The sequence below is a fragment of the Hyperolius riggenbachi genome, chromosome 9 (genome assembly GCF_040937935.1).
Source record: "Hyperolius riggenbachi isolate aHypRig1 chromosome 9, aHypRig1.pri, whole genome shotgun sequence".
Lineage (NCBI taxonomy): Eukaryota > Metazoa > Chordata > Amphibia > Anura > Hyperoliidae > Hyperolius > Hyperolius riggenbachi.
In genome coordinates, this window is record NC_090654.1 from 270,613,035 (window position 1) to 270,637,681 (window position 24,647).

General features: G+C 45.9%; 1 protein-coding gene across 2 annotated transcripts in view; it reads right to left on the reverse strand.

Moving 5' to 3' along the window:
• The window catches only part of PTPN21 (protein tyrosine phosphatase non-receptor type 21), a 91,430-nt gene that overhangs the window by 57,429 nt on the left and 9,354 nt on the right, over positions 1-24,647 (reverse strand). For both annotated transcript variants that reach the window (XM_068254552.1, XM_068254553.1), the window contains exon 2: positions 1,869-2,146. In XM_068254552.1, coding sequence (XP_068110653.1) covers positions 1,869-2,048 — 180 coding nt within the window. In that variant the 5' untranslated portion in view covers positions 2,049-2,146. The remainder of the gene's footprint in view (positions 1-1,868; positions 2,147-24,647) is intronic.

Sequence of the window (24,647 nt, forward strand, 5' to 3'; positions counted from 1 at the left end):
TATGATGAAAATTGGTGCTGTAACAAGCATGCGCGATCAACAATTGATTTGGGGTCACAATTTGTTAAATGTATTGATTGAGCATGCTGGAAAATCGATCGGGTGCGCGGGAAATGGCATTCAATAACATGAGGACTGACAGACCTGACAGAGCCCCGGCCGCTGTCCCCCCAAATGCCAATGTGCCCTACGGAGCCCGTGCATTGCTATCTCTCCTGAGTGCCACCAGGCGCGAGACTTCTATGCGCGAGACACATATGCGTCACGTAATATCAGCGCCACCGTGTGGTGTGTATGATGGCGGCACTCGAAGGAGACAGCAGACGAGTCCGTGAGTCAGGGGGAGCAGGTGAGAGTTCCAATGCACGGGCTCCAGGGGGCCACATGTACATTTGTGGGGACAGCAGTCAGGCGATGTCATGAGGCTGATTCCCAAGATATTTCATGCTGAAATCCATCAGGAATCAGCCTGCGGCGTATGAGCAGGCAACCAATGTCTCTCCAATCAGAGAGAGATCTGTCTCTCGGTCAATCTGCCCATACATTGCAAGATGTATGGCACCGTCAGCAACCTGGAATATGTATAAGACCTAAGGCTTATTCTAAAAGGTGTTAAAGAGGACCTGAAATCAAAACTTCCTCTCTGCTCTAAAAGACAGGCAACAGCATAACAACCTTTAACCACTTCTCCCCAAAGGCGTTTTTACCCTAACAGACAAGCGATTTTCACCTTTCTGTGCTCATCCCTTTAATTTGCCAATAGCTTAATCCCTACTAATCACAATGAAATGATCTATATCTTATGAAAAGGGGGGAGGTTGCGCATCCCTAAAAACATGCTGCAATTGACTGGTTAATCGCTCAGGCATGCACCACCTCTATTAGGTTGAAAATGCATGCCCTGCGTCCAAAACAAATGCTACATTTATTATACTATAGAGGAGCTTTGGCTTCCACTATAGTTTGCATGCAAAGTATAATATACTGGACACTTGCACCACGGTGAGGCAGACCTCCGGGTAAGTGGCCTAACCTAAATTAAAAACAACATATGTATGATCTATATCTTGTTTTTTTCACCACCAATTCGGCTTTTGGGGTTGATATTTATTTTTAGTAATTACTTTATTTTCTATACATTTTAAAGGGGAAAAACAAGGAAAAAATGAAAAAATACACTATTTCTCCAATTTCATCCCCTATGGTTTTAATATAAACACTGCTACTGTACATAAAACCCACACATTTTATCTGCCTATTTGTCCTGGTTATCACAAGGTTTTAATTATGTCCCTAGTACTAAGCATGGTGGCAATATATTATTTGGAAATAAAAGGTGTATTTTTTCTTTGGTGTTTTTTTCCCACTATTTTCACGTGCACGCGGGCGGGAATGCATGTGTACGAGCGGGAGCGCGCACGTGCATGCACGGGAGCGGCAGCAGCACTGTCTGACTTATAAAAATGTCCTGGAGCCATTAAGAGGCTCTAGCAGGACGTTTTTATAAGTCAGGTTAAACAAAAATATTTATTTGTTACAGCTGATACAGATCCTGCAAAAATATCTGCAGTGTCTACTTCCTGCTTTCATGGAGGTAGACATATTGTTAACATCCTGTATTAACAAATTAGCTGCTCTGCTGAGGCAGTCAGCTGACACAGCTGAGAGATCAAATATAGTTGTGATTAATCACAGATGAGGGAGAATTAGACAGGCTAAACTCTCTAAATAAACAGGGTGCATTTCTCAGTTTTCCTTTGGCTCCTGGTATTTTCCTTTATTGATTTTTGGAGTTCCGGGACAACCCATCAAGCCTCCGCTGCACCCTATACCCCCCCCCCTCCTCCCCCCATGCAGGGCTCACTGACCTCTCGCAGCTCCAGCCTCTGGGCCACGGCCTCCAGGCACTCCTGCCCCGAGCTCTCCACCGACAGGGTGAACTCCACAAACTCATTGTTCAGCAGCTGGATCCGGGCCACCAGGCAGCTCTTACTGGACACCGTGTACCGTCGGGTCCGCTTCAACTTCAGCCCAAACGGCAGCGGCATTTTCCCGAAGACGGCGGGATCAGCTGCGGCGTTCCACGATCATCCGGCGGCCATTAAATACAGAGAGAAAAATCCGTACAAGGAGAACATTCAGAAACCTGCAGGGGAGACACAGAGGCAGAGATCTTTCAGCACAGAACCTGTGGGAATGAAAGCAATATGCATTGATTGTATTAACTGTCCTGTCGAGCATTTGTCTTAATGGAAAGATGTCTTGTGTACTCATGGCAACTGGATTCAGCAGATAAATTACCACTATAACAAACAACTGTAACATTTTAAGTACTGGTACATGAAAACACAAATAAAAAGTACATTTCTCCCTGAGTAAAATGTGCTATTAATTACTTTCCTCCTACGTTGCTGACACTTATGGTAGGTTGTAGAAATCTGACTTTTTTTATTTTTTAGAAAACTGGTTTTGGACTAGCCCATCTCCTCATGGGAGATTCTCAGGGATTTCTTTATTTTCAAAAAGATTTCTACTACCTATTATACGTGACAGCAAAATAGGAAAAAAGTAATTTAGAGCTCATTTTACTCGAGAAGAAACAGGTTTCTTATTTGTATGCGTTTGCATGTATTTGACATTTTACAATTTTTACGATAGCGGCCCTTTAAAGAGTACCAAGCCGGTGTTCATGAGGATGAATGGGGCTGCTGGGTTAAATGTTTACCTGATGCAACATCTCTGGGTCACTGATTATGCTCCGCCCCCTCCCGCCCCCTTGGCAAAGCAGTCAGGCCATGTTTCTGAAGACTGACTAAGCTTTTCAGAAACCTCCTCTGGCCCGCCCCCAGCTTGGCATCCACCAATTAGTCAGTGGCTGCAGAGCTAGGGGTGGGTCACTGCAACACCAAAGCCCATTCTCTGAGGGGGTGGAGCGATCACTTTCCTGGATGAACGTATGAAGCCAGAACAGGTAAGTATTTAGCCACAAGGCCCCGTTCACACTGCACGCGTTTCCAGCCGCGTTTTGGAAACGCGTGCAGGTGGCCGACACGCACGACATCAGACAGTGCATAGAGTGCACTGTCTGATGTTCACACTGCATGCGTTCCGGACCTGTGCGGTCCGGGAACGCATGCTGCACGCATTTTTTGCCAAAATGCGTGGCTTTCCCATTCACTTTTCAGTGATGGGATCAGCCACGCAACGCATACAAACGCGGATGGCGTGCGTTCGCATGCGTTGCGTTCCGCACGCGTGGCCGTCCGCGTTTGTAATGTGAACGGGGCCTAACACTATTAAAACAGAGCCTGTCATGACATATCTTAGGAAATCCTTCATGCCGGATCAAGGGCTCAATTAAAGACCTGCTTGGTAAAAATTTCACACAAAGTAAATTACTTCATACAGTAGAAGAAAGAAACGCATGTGGCTATAGTTTGGTAAATTATCTAACAAGTCTTTTATACGGAGTCTTTCAACTAGAAAACCCAAAGGGATTGAATCTTTAAAGAAAACCTGTAACTAAAAAAAGTTCTTCGCCTGGGGGGGTACTCACCTCGGGTGGGGGAAGCCTCCGGATCCTATCGAGGCTCCCCCTGTCCTCCTGTGTCCCACGGCGGTCTCGCTCTTGCCCCCTGAACAGCGGGGACGTAAATATTTACCTTCCCGGCTCCAGCGCAGGCGCAGTATCGGCTCTCTGCTCGGAGATAGGGGGAAATAACCAATCGCTGTTGGGTCGCTCTACTGCGCAGGCGCAAGTCGTCTGCGTAGCAGAACGGACCCGACAGAGATCGGCTATTTCCGTGCTGAGAGCCGCAACAGCGCCACCCGCTGGAGCCAGGGAAGGTAAATATAGCAAGCCTTGTCGAGACAGGATTGGGGGAAGCTTCGGGGGAGCCAGCGCTGGATTGCCTGCAGCTACAGGGATGGGGAAAGTCTCATTGGGACCCTGAGGCTTCCCCCTCCTGAGGTAAGTACCCCCCAGGGGGCTTTTTTTTTTAGTACAGGGTCTCTTTAAAGTGGACCTGAACTCTTGCACAGGACAAAAGGAAAACTAAGAGAAAAGCATTCTATATGTACGGTATTTAGAGAGTTTAGTCTGTCTAATCCTCCCTCATCTGTGACTAATCAAAAGTTGTAATCTCTCCCGTGTCACCTGACTGCCATGGCAGATAAGGCTCATTTGAAAGCGCAGGATGTTAATAATATGTCTGCTTCCATGAAAGCAGGAAGTAGACACACTACAGATGTATTGCAGGATTTGTATCAGCTGTAACAAAGAAATGTTTTTATTTAAAGGTTATTATGCTGTTGCTTATCTTTTAGAACAGAGAGGAAGTTCTGAGTTCAGGTCCGCTTTAAATATTGCTGACATGTTAAAGGGAACCCGAGGCCAGAGGGATATGGAGGCTGCAGTATTTATTTCATTGTAAACAATACCAGTTACTGGGCAGCCCTGTTGATCTTCTGGCATAAGTAGTGTCTGAGTCAAAACCCTGGAACAAGCATATGGCTAATCCAATAAAACCTGAGTCAGAGTAGCTGATCTGCTGCATGCTTGTTCAGGGTCTATGGCTAAAAGTATTAGAGACACAGGATCAGCAGGATAGCCAGCCAACTGGTATTGTTTAAAGGATACCCGAGGTGACATGTGACATGATGAGATAGACATAGGTATATACAGTGCCGAGCACACAAATAACTATGCTGTGTTCCTTTTTTTCATTCTCTGCCTGAAAGAGTTAAATATCAGGTATGTAAGTGGCTGACTCAGTCCTGACTCAGACAGGAAGTGACTACAGTGTGACCCTCACTGATAAGAAATTACAACTATAAAACATTTTCCTAGCAGAAAATGGCTTCTGAGAGCAGGAAATAGATAAAGAGGGTCAATAGTTCATAGGTTTTAGCTCTGGCATACTTCAATAAATGTGTCATTGAGCACAAACAATAAAACAGTTAAAACTTAAAAAGAAGATTTAAATATAAAATAAAACCGTGGAATATCTGAAAAAGTCATTTTTAGAAGGAAAACAGATACAATTGTTTATTTCATTCGTTTATTTTCACCTCGGGTGTCCTTTAAAAGGAAATAAATATGGCAGCCTCCATATGCCTCTCACCTAGGGTGTCCTTTAATCTCCTGGCCTCCAGGATCCCCATCCTGATCCCAAACCTGTTAAACCTGCCCAAGCCTGCAGGCATTACCATCAGCGGGCTTCAAGTGGACTTTCAGAAGTCAGTTTGTTTGCAGGTTGTCCACACTCCTAAAAGCTGGAGGAAAGCAAAAGCTTAGACTATAAAGGTGCGTACACATATGCGACTATGCTCGTTTGAAACGATCGTTCCCCGATCGTTTCAAACCACGACCGTTTAAAAAAAAGCAGCCAACGACCATTAAGTCTAACGACGGATGAGCTAGATCGTTAAAAACGAACGATCTAGCTTGGCGGATTTTTTCCAACGATGATCGTTTGCAAAAGTAGTTAATCGTTGGAACGGTCGTTCGTACTAGGCTTGACATGCACATTTCGCTATTTCTCCATGGAACTTTTCATTTTTATGCGCAGGGGCAATAGTTGCTTTACGTGATGTAACGTTCATTCTAACGATCAGATCGTTACACACTTTTAAAAGCTAACTTTACTTAGATTGTTCTTTCCTCAGTTAAAAGATCGTTCATCGTTCACAACGAATGATCGTTGTCGCATGTGTGTACGTAGCTTTAGATTCTGAAAGGAGTCCCTTATAAGTTTGACTTTTTGTTGATGAATTTTCAAACGTAGAAATTGTGCAATTGTAATTTATAAACATTCTAATCAAACTCAGCTGGTACTTTTTTCCTGTCACATTGGCTCAAAATCCAACAGCCGATAAAGCAAAATTGGAATACAAAAAAACAAAAACCAACCCTGATAGTGGAAACACAAAGAGAACTCTCTAGACTGGCAGATCACAGATAAATTAACACAAAGCACATTGTGAGCGGACAATGGCCGGCGCTTGGCTGCACAACACACGTTATTACAAAGCCAAGTATCTGAAAATGCTGCCTCTGGCCAGAACAGACTGCTACAAATCCCACCTCACCTGAATGGGGAGCCCACATTACTGCCACCAGCATTATAAATCTCATATAAATGAATTAATCCATTTTGCTGTCATCAATACCAGCCATCGCTCCCAGCCTCACTGTACACAGCTAGTCCCATGACTGTTTCACAACGCAGACTGCAGGCGGCACAAAGAGTCTATTGTTTTCAATTAATCTGACCCCTGTCTGGATGAGACGAGAGGTCAGTATAAAAGGCAGGCATACACTATGCATTTATTCTAATAGCTCACTGGTAGATGTAAAAGGAGTCCATTAACGATACAATCTCCCGAAGGGTCACCCGTACGAGCCATATGATTGGGTGCCATTAATGGTGCAGATTGATCATTAAGAAGACCCCAGAACAATCGGATCGGATGCTTGATTGTTCACGAAATTGTATCATTAATGGGAACCTTTACATTCTATATGAAAATGTGCGCACCCAGGAATCAGCCCAAAAATTCCACCGGGGCAAATCAGCAGTGCTCTGACGAGTGCAGAAGAGGCGGAGCTCCTGTACTGACGTAACACTGTTGGGCCACATAAACGTCAATGTTAGTTTGCACTTTATAAGGTTCAGGCAGAGGTTGTTTTCATACATAACACATTTTATAAAATGTATTATGCATAAAAACGGTTTTAAAAAAAAAGTTGCAGGAAAATTGTTGCTGCACTGATTCATAGATCCTCAGCTTCTTCAAGCTCCCTGCTGACTACCAGTCAGCCTGAAACCCTGCCTATCCATTAGTATATATTTTTTATAAACATAATGCTAATGTTCTTGAAGCTTTTAAATCTTTTTCTTTATGCTACATACACACTTGAAAGATTAATGAAAGATCACAGACCAATTTTACCCCCTTCCATGTAGTATGAGAGCCATACCTACACAGTCTATTCTATGGAGCTGCACTCCCCATCAGACAGAAATCTTTGCAAGATGCTGCACACACAGATGCTGTAGACATGCAACAGATCAGTATCTGCAAAAGATCGGTTCCTGCAAAAGATCCGTTCCTGCAAATTTCATTCATAGTCTATGAGATCTGCAGATCATCATACACACCTTGTTTAACAGACATTCATCTGCAGATCAGATCCACCAGGATGGATTTTCAGATCTGCAGATGATTGTCTGATCTGCAGATGAATGTCTGTTAAACAAGGTGTGTATGAGATCTGCAGATATAGATTATGAATGCATTTTGCAGGAACGAATCTTTTGCAGGAACAGATCTTTTGCAGATACTGATCTGTTGCATGTGTACAGCATCTTTGTGTGCAGCATCTTGCAAAGATTTTATCTGATGGGGAGTTCAGCTCCATAGAATAGACTGTATAGAGTATGGCTTTCATACTACATGGAAGGGGGTAAAATTGGTCTAATGCTGGGCATACATGGTTAGTTTATGCGCCGGTATCGAGCCAGTGGCTCAATGCCGGCTCGTCTGCGCGTGCGCGCGGATCGATTCCTGCTCATCCCCACGGGCATGCCTTATCAGCCACTCGATTCCCCGCTATTGTCCTCCCGCGGGGAACGAGCGGGGAATCTATCCGGCGGATCATCGGACCTGTCGGATATTATCAATCGAGCCATCAGTGGCTCGATTGATAAGGAAAAAAAAAAAAAAGCTTACCATGTATGCACAGCATTAGATCTTTCATGTATCTTTCAAGTGTGTACACACCATTAGTTCCATTCTGAAATTAGAATGAGTCAGGCTGGTGACAAGAGGCAGAGCCAAGTGGTGCCCTTACATTACTCAATTGCTCATGGTGGCAATTCAAAAAAAGACGCTGGACGCAGGAGGGGACACATCTACTAGACAGATTAGCATGCAACATTCACCATGAGCCTTGGGTGGTGGTGTTGGTGGTGGTGGTGGTGGTGTTGGTGGTGGTGGTGGGGGTTACACGGCCCGGCAGGCAGAGGTTGCGGCAGCAATACAATGATTTTTAATAGATTTCATGCTGAAATCTATTGGAAAACTGTATGCAGTGTGTGGGCAGGCAATAGAGAGGGATCTATCAGATGTTTGATCTGGTGGCCATCATTTAACGTACAGCACCCATAATGCCTTCTGTAACTGAGATGTTTTACAAGTCTAAGAATAAAATAAGGAGTATAAAAGAACACCTATTTATTTCTATTGATCGCCGATGACCAGGGCGGATTTACCATAAGGCACTTTAGGCACGTGCCTATAGGCGCCTGATGATGGACTGGCGGCTCACTCCCCTCCCCTAGTCCCTCCCTCCCACCTTACCTATGCAGAGTTCTGATGAGAGCGTAATTGAAAAGTTACTCACCCTGCTCTCGGCATTCCACTGACGAGATCTCCCTTCAGTCGGGAGCAACTTACAGAGAAACCGTAACCAAGAATTGAACTTCATCCCAATTAGTAGCTGATACCCCCTTGCCCATGAGAAATCTTTTCCTTTTCTCAAATACATTATCAGGGGGCTCTGTATGGCTGATTTTGTGGTGAAAAAGCAAGCAGCATCTCCTTCCACTGACATCACCTGCCAGCAGTAAAAATGTCACCATGTGATAAATGTCAGAATGTAAATCAGGGAGAGGAAAGATTTTACAATGGACAAACACTGACTAAATCATTCATACATAATAATTGTAAAAATGAAGCACTTTATTACAATATTTTCACTGGAGTTCCTCTTTAAAAGGAGTCATCAGCAAATTTAAGCTACCCCCCGATCTATTTGCCTGGGTCTTCCTCCAGCCCCTTGCAGCTAACATGTCACATAACACAGCTCCGCTCTCAGTCGTCGGCCCGGGGTCCCCGCCGGTGCAGTGGGCAACCTCGAGGTCGTCCTCTACTGCACCTGCGCCGCTGCCAATCAAATCCACATTGTCCGGACTGTACTGGACAGGCACAGTAGTTCTGCGCAGTACAGTCCGGACAACATGGACTTGATTAACAGGGGGGCTTGCATAGGCACAGTAGAGGATGACCTGGTAAGACACTGTGCGGGAACCCCGGGCTGGCGGCCAAGAGCGGAGCTGCGGCGTGGGATGTCAGCTGCAAGGGCTGGAGGAAACCCCAAGTAATTAGATTGGGGGTAGCATAGATTCGCTGATGACTCCTTTAATAGTGAGTGCTCTGGCTACCTAATACTGTACTAAGGGGCACCTGTAGCTACCTATGACGGGCAAACGAAGTAAGGGAGAAGTGACTGCTTGGCCAGCCAGCACACTTGCGGTGCGGGTCGGTGGGGGTTTGTAGGTTCATGGAGGGCGGAGTCTAGGGTGCCAGGACATCTGTGCTTATAGGCTCCTGTGAGTTAAATCCAGGCCTGCTGATATATAAGGAAGAAGGAAAATGCATCTCCTTTTTATATCACCCCCGCGCTGGAGAGGTTTGTGGGGGGTATTTTATATCTCCATGAATAACCCCATTCTGATGTGATACATCACCTGCCCCTTCCTGCGATCGCATGTAGATGATTTTCCCATTACTCATGGTATAGATCTGTATCGGGCAGTTATGTAATCGTGCCGGGTGGCAGCTGAGAGCTTTATTAATAGAAAGAAATGACTCAGGACAGGTAATTATAGTATCACTAATACTACTAGAATGAAAAATAGCCAGATAAACAGCCAAGGTTCCCTGATAGGAAAACGCTGCGGCCGTTTAAAGCAGAGGCGGGACAAAAGATTATGTTAGGGAAATTCCTCTGCTGATGGAAACCGGTCGGTCTTTATGCTATTTTAAATGTCATTGAAAATGAACCTAACATTTCTATCTGCAGACTGCTGTGATGTTCCAAATTGACATGTGACATCAAGTCCCCATAGATCCCTCCCTCCCCTATACAGTTCCCTGGTGTCTAGTGGCCCCCTTCCTTTCCCATGGTCCCCTGGTGGTCTAGAGAGGGCTAAACATAATACAAAGTAGGGAAACTAAACAAATTGGTCAGATTTTTCAAATGTATTGAACTAAAACTGTGCTGACAGCGATATGGAGGCTGACATATTTATATCAAAATGTACGCAGCACGGTGGCGTGGTGGTTAGCGCTCTCGCCTTGCAGTGCTGGGTCTCCGGTTCGAATCCCAGCCAGGTCAACATCTGCAAAGAGTGTTTGTATGTGTGGGTTTCCTCCAGGCACTCCGGTTTCCTCCCACATCCCAAAAACATACAGATAAGTTGATTGGCTTCTTAAATTGGCCCTAGACTACAATACATACACTACACAATACATACATAGACATATGACTATGGTAGGGACTAGATCATGAGCCCCTCTGTGGGACAGGTAACAAGAAAATATACTCTGTACATCGCTGCGTAATATGTCAGTGCTATATAAATAAAATAAATAAAAGAATACCAGTTGCCTGGCTGTCCTGCTGATCCTCTGCCTCTAGTATTCTTAGCTATTGCCCCTGAACATGCATGAGGATCAGATGTTTGACTAAAGTGTGACTGCATTTGCCATATGCAGGTGGGTGATTCAAACACTACTGATGCATGAAGGATCAGCAGGGCAGCCAGGCAACTGGTATTAAATGAAATAAATATGTCCGCCTCCATAATCCATCTCAATTCAGGTGTCCTTGAAATGACAACTGAAGCGGGAGAGAGATACCAGTTGCCTGGCTATCCTGCAGATAATCTGCCTCTAATACTTTAAGCCATAGCCCCTGAACAAGCATGCAGCATATCCAGTGTCTAGCATACCTGACATTATTGTCAGATCTGACAAGATTAGCTGCATGCTTGTTTCTGGTGTCATTCAGTTTCAGACACTACTGCAGCCACATAGATCACCAGGGCTGCCAAGCAACTGGTATTGTTTAAAAGGAAATAAACATGGCAGCCTCCATATACCTCTTACTTCAGTTCCCTTTTAACAATGGTCAATGAGATATTAATAATTCCAGGTTGATGCCAAATTTATGTAAATTTTATTCAGATTCATGCAGCTGCTTCATTTGGTTCATTTTCTAAGCTGCACTGGTATAGAAAAACTTCCCGCAGGTCACGTGACCTGTTATTTTGGGGGAGGGGCCACATACAGTTTTTTTCCGATGTATTTGTCAGGCGGCTACCATGTACAGTGGGGGCATAGTGGTGTGGATAGTCTTGGCAACCCTCCACACGCTGTCACCCGCTGAGAGTAGTGGTCAGAGTGACTCATCACAGCCGTGTGTGTGTTGTGGAGTAGGTTTGTCCTGGAAGGTGGCGATGTTCGGAGTGACTCTTATCACAGCCGTGTGTGAGTGTTGTGGAGTATGTTTGTCCTGGAAGGTAGCAATGGTCGGAGTAACTCTTATCACAGCCGTGTGTGTGTGTGTTGTGGAGTATGTTTGTCCTGGAAGGTAGCGATGGTCGGAGTGACTTATCACAGCCGTATGTTTGTTGTGGAGTATGTTTGTCCTGGAAGGTAGCGATGGTCGGAGTGACTTATCACAGCCGTATGTTTGTTGTGGAGTATATTTGTCCTGGAAGGTAGCGATGGTCGGAGTGACTCTTATCACAGCCGTGTGTGTTGTGGAGTATGTTTGTCCTGGAAGGTAGCGATGGTCGGAGTGACTCTTATCACAGCTGTGTGTGTGTGTGTTGTGGAGTATGTTTGTCCTGGAAGGTAGCGATGGTCGGAGTGACTCTTATCACAGCCGTGTGTGTTGTGGAGTATGTTTGTCCTGGAAGGTAGCGATGGTCGGAGTGACTCTTATCGCTGCCCTGTGTGTGTTGTGGAGAATGTTTGTCCTGGAAGGTAGCGATGGTCGGAGTGACTCTCATCACAGCCGTGTGTGTGTGTTGTGGAGTATGTTTGTCCTGGAAGGTAGCGATGGTCGGAGTGACTCTCATCACAGCCGTGTGTGTGTGTTGTGGAGTATGTTTGTCCTGGAAGGTAGCGATGGTCAGAGTGACTCTTATCGCAGCCGAGTGTGTGTTGTGGAGTATGTTTGTCCTGGAAGGTAGCGATGGTCGGAGTGACTCTTATCGCAGCCGAGTGTGTGTTGTGGAGTATGTTTGTCCTGGAAGGTAGCGATGGTCGGAGTGACTCTTATCGCAGCGGTGTGTGTGTGTTGTGGAGTATGTTTGTCCTGGAAGGTAGCGATGGTCGGAGTAACTCTTATCACAGCCGTGTGTGAGTGTTGTGGAGTATGTTTGTCCTGGAAGGTAGCAATGGTCGGAGTAACTCTTATCACAGCCGTGTGTGTGTGTGTTGTGGAGTATGTTTGTCCTGGAAGGTAGCGATGTTCGGAGTGACTCTTATCACAGCTGTGTGTGTGTGTGTGTTGTGGAGTATGTTTGTCCTGGAAGGTAGCAATGGTCGGAGTGACTCTTATCACAGCCGTGTGTGTTGTGGAGTATGTTTGTCCTGGAAGGTAGCGATGGTCGGAGTGACTCTTATCACAGCTGTGTGTGTGTGTGTTGTGGAGTATGTTTGTCCTGGAAGGTAGCGATGGTCGGAGTAACTCTTATCACAGCCGTGTGTGAGTGTTGTGGAGTATGTTTGTCCTGGAAGGTAGCAATGGTCGGAGTAACTCTTATCACAGCCGTGTGTGTGTGTGTTGTGGAGTATGTTTGTCCTGGAAGGTAGCGATGTTCGGAGTGACTCTTATCACAGCCGTGTGTGTGTGTGTTGTGGAGTATGTTTGTCCTGGAAGGTAGCGATGGTCGGAGTGACTCTTATCACAGCCGTGTGTGTTGTGGAGTATGTTTGTCCTGGAAGGTAGCGATGGTCGGAGTGACTCTTATCACAGCTGTGTGTGTGTGTGTTGTGGAGTATGTTTGTCCTGGAAGGTAGCGATGGTCGGAGGGACTCTTATCACAGCCGTGTGTGTTGTGGAGTATGTTTGTCCTGGAAGGTAGCGATGGTCGGAGTGACTCTTATCGCTGCCCTGTGTGTGTTGTGGAGAATGTTTGTCCTGGAAGGTAGCGATGGTCGGAGTGACTCTCATCACAGCCGTGTGTGTGTGTTGTGGAGTATGTTTGTCCTGGAAGGTAGCGATGGTCGGAGTGACTCTCATCACAGCCGTGTGTGTGTGTTGTGGAGTATGTTTGTCCTGGAAGGTAGCGATGGTCAGAGTGACTCTTATCGCAGCCGTGTGTGTGTTGTGGAGTATGTTTGTCCTGGAAGGTAGCGATGGTCGGAGTGACTCTTATCACAGCCGTGTGTGTTGTGGAGTATGTTTGTCCTGGAAGGTAGCGATGGTCGGAGTGACTCTTATCACAGCTGTGTGTGTGTGTGTTGTGGAGTATGTTTGTCCTGGAAGGTAGCGATGGTCAGAGTGACTCTTATCGCAGCCGAGTGTGTGTTGTGGAGTATGTTTGTCCTGGAAGGTAGCGATGGTCGGAGTGACTCTTATCGCTGCCGTGTGAGTGTTGTGGAGTATGTTTGTCCTGGAAGGTAGCGATGGTCGGAGTGACTCTTATTGCAGCCGTGTGTGTGTTGTGGAGTATGTTTGTCCTGGAAGGTAGCGATGGTCGGAGTGACTCTTATCGCAGCCGTGTGTGTGTGTTGTGGAGTATGTTTGTCCTGGAAGGTAGCGATGGTCGGAGTAACTCTTATCACAGCCGTGTGTGAGTGTTGTGGAGTATGTTTGTCCTGGAAGGTAGCAATGGTCGGAGTAACTCTTATCACAGCCGTGTGTGTGTGTGTTGTGGAGTATGTTTGTCCTGGAAGGTAGCGATGTTCGGAATGACTCTTATCACAGCCGTGTGTGTGTGTGTTGTGGAGTATGTTTGTCCTGGAAGGTAGCAATGGTCGGAGTAACTCTTATCACAGCCGTGTGTGTGTGTGTTGTGGAGTATGTTTGTCCTGGAAGGTAGCGATGTTCGGAATGACTCTTATCACAGCCGTGTGTGTGTGTGTTGTGGAGTATGTTTGTCCTGGAAGGTAGCGATGGTCAGAGTGACTCTTACCACAGCTGTGTGTGTGTTGTGGAGTATGTTTGTCCTGGAAGGTAGCGATGGTCGGAGTGACTCTTATCACAGCCATGTGTGTGTGTTGTGGAGTATGTTTGTCCTGGAAGGTAGCGATGGTCGGAGTGACTCTTATCGCAGCCGTGTGTGTGTTGTGGAGTATGTTTGTCCTGGAAGGTAGCGATGGTCAGAGTGACTCTTACCACAGCTGTGTGTGTGTGTTGTGGAGTATGTTTGTCCTGGAAGGTAGCGGTGGTCGGAGTGACTCTTATCGCAGCCGTGTGTGTGTGTTGTGGAGTATGTTTGTCCTGGAAGGTAGCAATGGTCGGAGTGACTCTTATCACAGCCATGTGTGTGTGTTGTGGAGTATGTTTGTCCTGGAAGGTAGCGATGGTCGGAGTGACTCTTATCACAGCCGTGTGTGTGTGTTGTGGAGTATGTTTGTCCTGGAAGGTAGCGATGGTCAGAGTGACTCTTACCACAGCTGTGTGTGTGTGTTGTGGAGTATGTTTGTCCTGGAAGGTAGCGGTGGTCGGAGTGACTCTTATCGGAGCCGTGTGTGTGTTGTGGAGTATGTTTGTCCTGGAAGGTAGCAATGGTCGGAGTGACTCTTATCGCAGCCGTGTGTGTGTTGTGGAGTATGTTTGTCCTGGAAGGTAGCGATGGTCGGAGTGACTCTTATCACAGCCATGTGTGTGTGTGTTGTGGAGTATGTTTGTCCTGGAAGGTAGCGATGGTCGGAGTGACTCTTATCGCAGCCGTGTGTGTGTTGTGGAGTATGTTTGTCCTGGAAGGTAGCGATGGTCGGAGTGACTCTTATCACAGCCATGTGTGTGTGTGTTGTGGAGTATGTTTGTCCTGGAAGGTAGCGATGGTCGGAGTGACTCTTATCGCAGCCGTGTGTGTGTTGTGGAGTATGTTTGTCCTGGAAGGTAGCAATGGTCGGAGTAACTCTTATCACAGCCGTGTGTGAGTGTTGTGGAGTATGTTTGTCCTGGAAGGTAGCAATGGTCGGAGTAACTCTTATCACAGCCGTGTGTGTGTGTTGTGGAGTATGTTTGTCCTGGAAGGTAGCGATGGTCGGAGTGACTCTTATTGCTGCCGTGTGTGTGTGTTGTGGAGTAGGTTTGTCCTGGAAGGTAGCGATGGTCGGAGTGACTCTTATTGCTGCCGTGTGTGTGTGTTGTGGAGTATGTTTGTCCTGGAAGGTAGCGATGGTCGGAGTGACTCTTATTGCTGACGTGTGTGTGTGTTGTGGAGTATGTTTGTCCTGGAAGGTAGCGATGGTCGGAGTGACTCTTATCGCTGCCGTGTGTGTTGTGGAGTATGTTTGTCCTGGAAGGTAGCAATGGTCGGAGTGACTCTTATCGCAGCTGTGTGTGTGTTGTGGAGTATGTTTGTCCTGGAAGGTAGCGATGGTCGGAGTGACTCTTATCACTGCCGTGTGTGTGTTGTGGAGTATGTTTGTCCTGGAAGGTAGCGATGGTCGGAGTGACTCTGATCACAGCCGTGTGTGTGTGTTGTGGAGTATGTTTGTCCTGGAAGGTAGCGATGGTCGGAGTGACTCTTATCACAGCCGTGTGTGTTGTGGAGTATGTTTGTCCTGGAAGGTAGCGATGGTCGGAGTGACTCTTATCACAGCTGTGTGTGTGTGTTGTGGAGTATGTTTGTCCTGGAAGGTAGCGATGGTCGGAGGGACTTATCACAGCCGTGTGTGTGTTGTGGAGTATGTTTGTCCTGGAAGGTAGCGATGGTCGGAGTGACTTATCACAGCCGTATGTTTGTTGTGGAGTATGTTTGTCCTGGAAGGTAGCGATGGTCGGAGTGACTTATCACAGCCGTATGTTTGTTGTGGAGTATATTTGTCCTGGAAGGTAGCGATGGTCGGAGTGACTCTTATCACAGCCGTGTGTGTTGTGGAGTATGTTTGTCCTGGAAGGTAGCGATGGTCGGAGTGACTCTTATCACAGCTGTGTGTGTGTGTGTTGTGGAGTATGTTTGTCCTGGAAGGTAGCGATGGTCGGAGGGACTCTTATCACAGCCGTGTGTGTTGTGGAGTATGTTTGTCCTGGAAGGTAGCGATGGTCGGAGTGACTCTTATCGCTGCCCTGTGTGTGTTGTGGAGTATGTTTGTCCTGGAAGGTAGCGATGGTCGGAGTGACTCTCATCACAGCCGTGTGTGTGTGTTGTGGAGTATGTTTGTCCTGGAAGGTAGCGATGGTCAGAGTGACTCTTATCGCAGCCGTGTGTGTGTTGTGGAGTATGTTTGTCCTGGAAGGTAGCGATGGTCGGAGTGACTCTTATCGCAGCCGAGTGTGTGTTGTGGAGTATGTTTGTCCTGGAAGGTAGCGATGGTCGGAGTGACTCTTATCGCAGCCGAGTGTGTGTTGTGGAGTATGTTTGTCCTGGAAGGTAGCGATGGTCGGAGTGACTCTTATCGCTGCCGTGTGAGTGTTGTGGAGTATGTTTGTCCTGGAAGGTAGCGATGGTCGGAGTGACTCTTATCGCAGCCGTGTGTGTGTTGTGGAGTATGTTTGTCCTGGAAGGTAGCGATGGTCGGAGTGACTCTTATCGCAGCCGTGTGTGTGTGTTGTGGAGTATGTTTGTCCTGGAAGGTAGCGATGGTCGGAGTAACTCTTATCACAGCCGTGTGTGAGTGTTGTGGAGTATGTTTGTCCTGGAAGGTAGCGATGGTCGGAGTGACTCTTATCGCAGCCGTGTGTGTGTTGTGGAGTATGTTTGTCCTGGAAGGTAGCGATGGTCGGAATGACTTATCGCAGCCGTGTGTGTGTTGTGGAGTATGTTTGTCCTGGAAGGTAGCGATGGTCGGAGTGACTCTTATCACAGCCGTGTGTGTGTGTTGTGGAGTATGTTTGTCCTGGAAGGTAGCGATGGTCGGAGTGACTCTTATCACAGCCGTGTGTGTGTGTTGTGGAGTATGTTTGTCCTGGAAGGTAGCGATGGTCGGAGTAACTCTTATCACAGCCGTGTGTGTGTTGTGGAGTATGTTTGTCCTGGAAGGTAGCGATGGTCGGAGTAACTCTTATCACAGCCGTGTGTGAGTGTTGTGGAGTATGTTTGTCCTGGAAGGTAGCGATGGTCGGAGGGACTCTTATCACAGCCGTGTGAGTGTTGTGGAGTATGTTTGTCCTGGAAGGTAGCGATGGTCGGAGTGACTCTTATCACAGCCGTGTGTGTGTTGTGGAGTATGTTTGTCCTGGAAGGTAGCGATGGTCGGAGGGACTCTTATCACAGCCGTGTGAGTGTTGTGGAGTATGTTTGTCCTGGAAGGTAGCGATGGTCGGAGTGACTCTTATCACAGCCGTGTGTGTGTGTTGTGGAGTATGTTTGTCCTGGAAGGTAGCGATGGTCGGAGTGACTCTTATCACAGCCGTGTGTGTGTTGTGGAGTATGTTTGTCCTGGAAGGTAGCGATCCAGCATTTCACATTCCTGCGGTCTAAAACAGCTGCCAAGTTATGTATCAATTTACGCCAAGCTGGGCATCTGTGCAGAGAGAGCACAAGACCCGTGACTCAGTGCCACACACAGCTGTACAACATCCACCCCTGTGCCAGCTGGGGGAGGGGGGGCAGTCGTGTGACTCTCCTGTAGTACAGAGCGTGCCCGAGGTCTCCTGCCCGCAGGCCTGGTCCCATTTCAACACTTACTGTGCCACCTTTTTAGTTATTGACTGGCCATCAAAAAAACAACTTCTCTGCTCTGGATCTGGCTATACACAGGTTGATTCTAACAACAATCGATTAGTTCCCAATCGACAGCCATTCTGGGAATAGCTACTGAAATACCGCTTAAAGGACAACTGTAGTGAAAGGTATATGCAAGCTGCCATATTTACTGTATTTTTCTGACTATAAGACTCCCTTTTTCACCCCCAAAAGTGGGGAAATAAGTCATTGCATCTTATAGTCCAAATGCTGGGAGTTCCTGACTTGTGAACGCTTGCCAATAAGAATCTTCAACCCGCCGCAATGTCCGGGACTCCCTGTACTGTGCCCATGCAGAGGAGGACACAGGGGACACAAAGGGGCATAGAGGGGGACACATGGGTGACAGAGAAGGACACAGGGAGACACAAGAGGTACAAGGAGGCATGAGGTACAAAGGGGGCATAATCCACAAGATTCCCTTCCACCATGGATGCACCAGGTTTAGTATATTTTGTTTTCCCGGGTTTCTGTCCTCTAAACCTACAGTAGGTGCGTCTTATGGTCATGATCGTCCTATAGTAAAAAGTATATGGTACTTCCTTTTAAGGAATATTAGTTGGCTGGCTTCCCTGCTGCTCCTCTGCCTCTGAGGCTCGTTTCCACTATAGCGAATCCACATGCAGGCACCGCATGCGGATTCGCATAGGCAATACAAGTGGATGGGATTGTTTCCACTTGTGCGTCGTGCGAGTGCGTTTTGGCATGCGGGGGAAATCATTTCGAATCGCCCGCAATGCTTTTAATAGGGAAATCGCATGCGGCTTTGTCATGCGGATTTCCCCGCGATTTCGCAGCTTTTTTTCTGCAGTTTATCCTGGTTTCTAATAACGAGGAGCTAACATTTCTCCCCTTCCCCCTGCCCTTATTTATACAGGGGAAAGCATGAAAGTAATCAAGTATGACTTCTCTAAACTGTTTGAAGCACAGTGTCCTATCTCTCCCCCGGCTGATGAAAGCTTTTGTTTGCTTATTGCTAGTGCCAATTAACAGCAGTCCTTATCTGCCCGCTCCGTGGACCGCAGGCCTCAAAAGTAGGGTAATACTGTAAATGCCGCTAACAAACATTTAAATGTAAAAAAAAATAAAAAAAAAAGAAGGGAGGTAGAATGAAAGTTTTTTTTTTTGTTTTTTTTTAGTAATGAGACATTGTTAGTACGCATTTTAATGTGCTATTGTAATGCCCTGGGGCTAAAATTGCTGCCCGGTTTACTTTTATGTAAGGGCCCTTTTTCACTTAAAAATCGCAAACATCATCACAAACACGCTGCAATACAGGGAAACTGTGTGAGTTTTTAGCAGGCATTTGTGGCAAAAATTGAAAAATCAGAGACAGGCAATGCGTCAGCGATTGGCCAGAAAACTAAAAGCGTGAAGTCGATCGAAAATCGTTCTAGCGCCGTTGCTGCCTGCCGGACTGCTGTGGCAGGAGGCTGGGTCTCCTCCCACCATTCTGGTTTCCTCTTGATGCCATATAGACGCGTATCCAGAGACATTAGTGCGCTGTCAGTTTTGCATGATAATTGTATGGAAGGCAAAATAACTATTTATCACAGGTGGCAACATCTTTAGTCCTGTCAGGTGCATCACTGCAGAATGTTTGATTCTGAGAGTTCCCAAAGCCAGTACAAAAGATACCTGGTCTCCCACAATTTTTTAGGAGGAAAATTCTGCATAGTTAATCAGCCTAGCCTAAACATCAGTGGGCAGGCAGGGCTACATACCAATGTACATCAATATATGGCTATAAGAAAAATGTCAGATGCTGAAACCAGGTTAATTACTGTAAAATTGGGTACCCTGAATAATTCACTGCATTCTACTATACATCACTACAAGGCCCCTTTAAGTTTAAAGCGGACCTAAACTCCCTGAACAGAACTTCCTCTCTGCTCTAAAAGATACGTAACAGCATAATAACCTTTAAAGAAAAACATTTCTTTGTTACAGCTGATACAAATCCTGCAATAAATCTGCACTGTGTCTACTTCCTGCTTGCATGGGAGCAGACATATTGTTTACATCGTGTGTTTACAAATTAGCTGCTCTGCAGTCAGCTGACATAGCTGCGAGATCAAATTACACTTGTGATGACACAGATAAGGGGGAATTAGACAGGCTAAACTCTCTAAACACATACAGGGTGCAATTCTTTTGGTTTTCCTTCTGTCCTGTGCAAGAGTTCAGGGACACCTTAACCTCAATGTGATCCCAAGCCGAGAACTTCCTCTCTCAGAGGAACAAACCCCCAGAGACATAAACAGTATATTCTGATTGTCATATAGATTTATATCCACAGCCACGGGGCACCATTATCCTTCTATTACTAATCTGTTCCCTCCAATTATCAGTCAATGTCAAATTGACATCCCTACAAACCCCTTACCACATCAAAGGAGGCAAATGGGAGATAATCTTCACCAAATCCCCAACAAATCCCTGTTTGAGCCTCATTAGATTTTATTGAAGTCACTCTGAAGTCACAAGGAAGACTAGAATGAAGCAGAGTGTTCAGCCGCCACCAGACGCGAGTCAGAGAAACTCTTCTCCTGAATCATACCGTAATTCCTCAAAAATTATACAGTGTCTTTTATTAATTTTTGCACCAAAAGATGTGCCAGGGCTTATTTTCAGGGGATGTCTTATATTTCTTTGAACACACAAGTTCCTGAGCTGTGTGTCCTCCTGCCTTCCCCACTGTGCCACCTCTTCCTCCGCTGGATCCACCTCTTGTGTGCCCCTGTGTCCCCTTTGTACCTATAGTGTCCTCCTGGTGTCCCCCTCTGTCCCCCATGCTCTCTTGGTGTCCTCCGATGCCCCCCTGCATCATCCTCTTCTTCCCGCCAGCTTCATGCCACTGTGTCCCCAAGCTTCAGTCTATGGGGACCACTCGCTGAGTAGAAGCGAGTGCAGTGACTGGCCTAATGATGGAGCCATGGTCCTGCCCACAAAACCATCGGCTCCAATAATAACACAAGTTGCCATACTTTTTCCCCTGTCGCTCAGGCTTACTTTTGGGGTAGGGCTTATATTTCCAGCATGCCCAAAATTCCTGCTAGGACTTAGGGCTGGTGCACACCAAGAGGCCTTCTGAGCGCTTTTTAAAACGCTTGTACTTCAAAAAGCACTTGGCTAATGTAATTGAATGGGATGGAGCACACCAGAGCGATGTGCCTTTTTCCCAAACGTGGGTCCTGCTGCATTTTTGCTGATTTCTGGGGCGATTCAGCCTCAATGTTAAGTATGAGAAAGTGGAAAAATCGCTCTGAAAAGCGCTAGATCAGAGCGGTTTTGTTACAGAAGCTGTTCAGTTACAACTCTATTGTAACTAAAAAAAATCTGCTACACAAAAAAGCTTCTAAAATCGCTAGGCACATGCCTAGAATCACCCAAAAAAAAAAAAAAAAAAAAATCACTTCAAAAAGCACTAGCGTAATAGCAAACGCTCAGCGCTTTGCGTTTGCTATTATGCTAGCGCTTTTTGGTGTGCACTGGCCCTCACTTTTCGGAGAATGTCTTCATTTCAGGGAAACAGATATATGGATACAGCTGTGAGCAAAGCACAGTATGGTTGTTATGTCCAATCTATAACAACAGTTAAAGGACAACGATCTTAAAAACTTTACAATTTTAAATACATACGTATAAATGCACATTTCTACCAGAGTAAAATGCACTACAAATAGCTTTTTTTCCCCCTTTGTTGCGGTCGCTTACAGTAGGCAGCGAAAGTCTGACAGGTTTTGGACTAGTCCATCTCCTTTAATGGGGGATTCTCAGTTATTTCTTTATTTACAAAAGCATTGAAGTTGCTCAGTCCAACTACCAAAATAGTGAGCAACCATGTAGGAAAGTTGGTTGAAATGGTTGTATAGATCTTTTCTGGGGAGTGTTTTTGTAAAGAATAAAAGGCAATACTGAGAATACCCACATGAAGAGATGGACTAGTCCAAAATCTGCCAGCATTTTACTACCTACTATAAGTGACAGTAACATAGGAAAAAAATAAGGCATGGGTCATTTTATTCTGGAAGAAATGTATATTTTATATGTATGCATTGTATGCATTTTAAGTTTTACAATTTTTGATGACAGTGGTCCTATAAGCTCTGTACACTAAAAATGAACGATTAAAGTGGACCCAAACCAAACTTTTTTTTAATTAAAGATATTATATGGCAGCCATTAGCAATTCCTCTTTTGCTGGACACCTCCTACTCCACCAGTCTGCCGGATTCTGTCCCGGCAATATGAAAGGAAGGGAGGGGTTCCTCCAATAAATGTAAAATATTTTATATTTGTTATCATGCAGCTGAAAAAAGGATGCTATTATTATAATTTAGGAAATAGATTTTACTTCTGAAATCTTGTAATTTTAATTTGAGTCCACTTTAATGGCTCATAGTTCAGATCTCATTTAAAGGGAACCAGAGACGAAGCACCCTTGTGTATTTTACCATGTATATCAGTAAGAACATTACAGAAAACACTTACCATGCTCTCTGTTTCCTCCTCACTGCTAAAAGTGTCTGTTAACAGCAGTCACAAGAATCCCAGACTGAGAAATTAAATCTGGCTTTGCTGGGAATGATTATAGCTGAGTCATTATAGCAAAGCCACAAGGGGGCAGGCTTGGGCTTGAAATAACACCACAGAATACAGACTTAAGGTGCCCATACACTCGTCAGATTGGCAGCAGACAGATAAGAAATGCATCTGATGATCTATCTGATGCGTTTTTAGAACATTTTTTACCAGGATAGAATTCCAATAGATTTCAGTTTGAAATCTGTTGAAATTCGATCTGATGGCATTTTTTTGCCATCAGATTTCCATTAAGGCCAATGCAAACTGATAAGCAATCTCATCAGATCGACCTAAATTTTCCACCCTGCTAGTTCGATGGAAATCCATCGAAATCGATCGAAATCGGCCGTCGATCGGTCGATTGGCCAACCGATTTGCGATCGATCGATCGATCGATCGCGATCGATCGGTCGGCCAGAAAATCGGCTGAGTGTATGGGCTGCTTTAGCTATAATCTTTCTGTAGCAAAGCTAGACGGAGCAGCCTGACTTCTCAGTCGGGGATTCTTATCAGACGTGATAACAGTCAGATTACACAGAGAACAATGAAACAAAGGGCAGATTAGGTGTTTACTGTCATGTTCCCACTGATTTATAAGATAAAATACAAGAGGGTGCTTCATCTCTGGTTCTCTTTAAAGAATTTACAACACAAATGACATCTAAAGTGAATGACGATTGACGAACGAACAATCCACGATGATGCTTGGTCATTTTTGTACGACCGATATGACGGAACACCTCAACAGATAATCGTTCATAATCAGCTGTGTGTACTGCACTATAAACGATTTGTAAACGATGTTTCTGCAAAGCCTATTGCACTTCCCGCTACACCCTGCATCATTCAAAAGATCCTACTGGTTAATTATTGTTTGGCATTTCCGTTGTGGTCTTCTGCTATCATTCCCATCAAATCGCACCAGGTTTTTTAGCTTTAACTGTGAGACGATTGATCGATAGAATCGTTTGAAACAATCTTTTGCATGAAATGGGAGATGGGGAGCATCTTTTGATAAAGGGGAGACAAATAAATATGGAATTCGGAGACCAAAATGTGCAATTCAGACGCGGAGAAGCAAATTCTACTAACAACAAACAGAGATCTTGTGGACAAATTGATTGAACCTCTGGCTGACCAGGATAGTAAGTACAGCTCAATGCTGCAATAGCACTGCCTTCTCAATGTTATGTTACTACTTGTGGCCAACCATCCATTTCAGTTCGCGTACCTCTTACCAGGGCTGTGGAGTCGGAGTAATTTTGGGTACCTGGAGTAGGAGTTGGAGTCGGTGATTTCATAGACTGAGGAGTTAGATTATTTTTGTACCAAAACCACAACCCTGGTCTGTAGTAGACTAAGGAGTCTCAGGGGCAAACCCAGGACTTTCAAGAGGGGGATTCCTGAAAGGTCTCCCTCAGTCAAGCACAATACAGTATAATAATATGGTAGGACATAATGCTTGGTTACATTATAATGCAATTTCCCGTCCAACTGACAAATAATAGGATCGATCAGGAGCAGTTTGGATACAGATAATAATGAGGACAGCCAACATTGCTAATGAAGTGGAAAGTGAAGCATTCACACAGCAGGGCACAGGGCTTTGCTCATACCAGACTCTGTTAAGTTCTCCAGAGCTGCTCCATGCTCTGTACACACGCAGCTGCTCCATGCTCTGTACACACACTGCTGCATCCAAAGTCAACCGTAGCAGGGAAAGAAAGGGGGCGGTGCTGTGAGCTGCAGATATCTGCAGAAATTCTGGTGTCTCAACTTGTGCTGGTCCCTAGACACTGCACCGGCCCTGGTCTGAGGGGGGATTCTGGGCAGCTGTAATCCGCCCCCCCCCCCCCCCTGCATTTGCCTATGAGTCTGAGTTGAAGGCGGAGCCATTTTGGGTACCTGGAGTCGGAGGCGTCATAAACTGAGGAGTCGGAGTATTTTTGTACCGAGTCCACAGCCCTGCTTATTGCATAGCTGCTGGGAGATTTGGGTGCAGGGGAAAACCAATATACGGCTTACTCTGCTCCTGCACAAGGCCTGGCGGTGTTCATTACTATTCCCCCTCCAGGTTGCCATGGATAGTGGGGAATTAGGTCATTCGGCTTCCAGCTATTGCTGGCGGACGAATTAGTGTTTTTGCAGCGATTTGTGATCAGTCTTCTGAGGGTGCCCAAATTACTATATTTGCGCCGCTATAGCTGTAATTCCTATTACGGCCTATGGTGGAGCCGGCTGCGCCCAAATCTCCTGCGCTGTTTTTACAGCGCCCCTTTCAGTTCACAAACCGTCCACAGGCTTTTCTTATCACCTGTGACTGATAAATACTCGAGG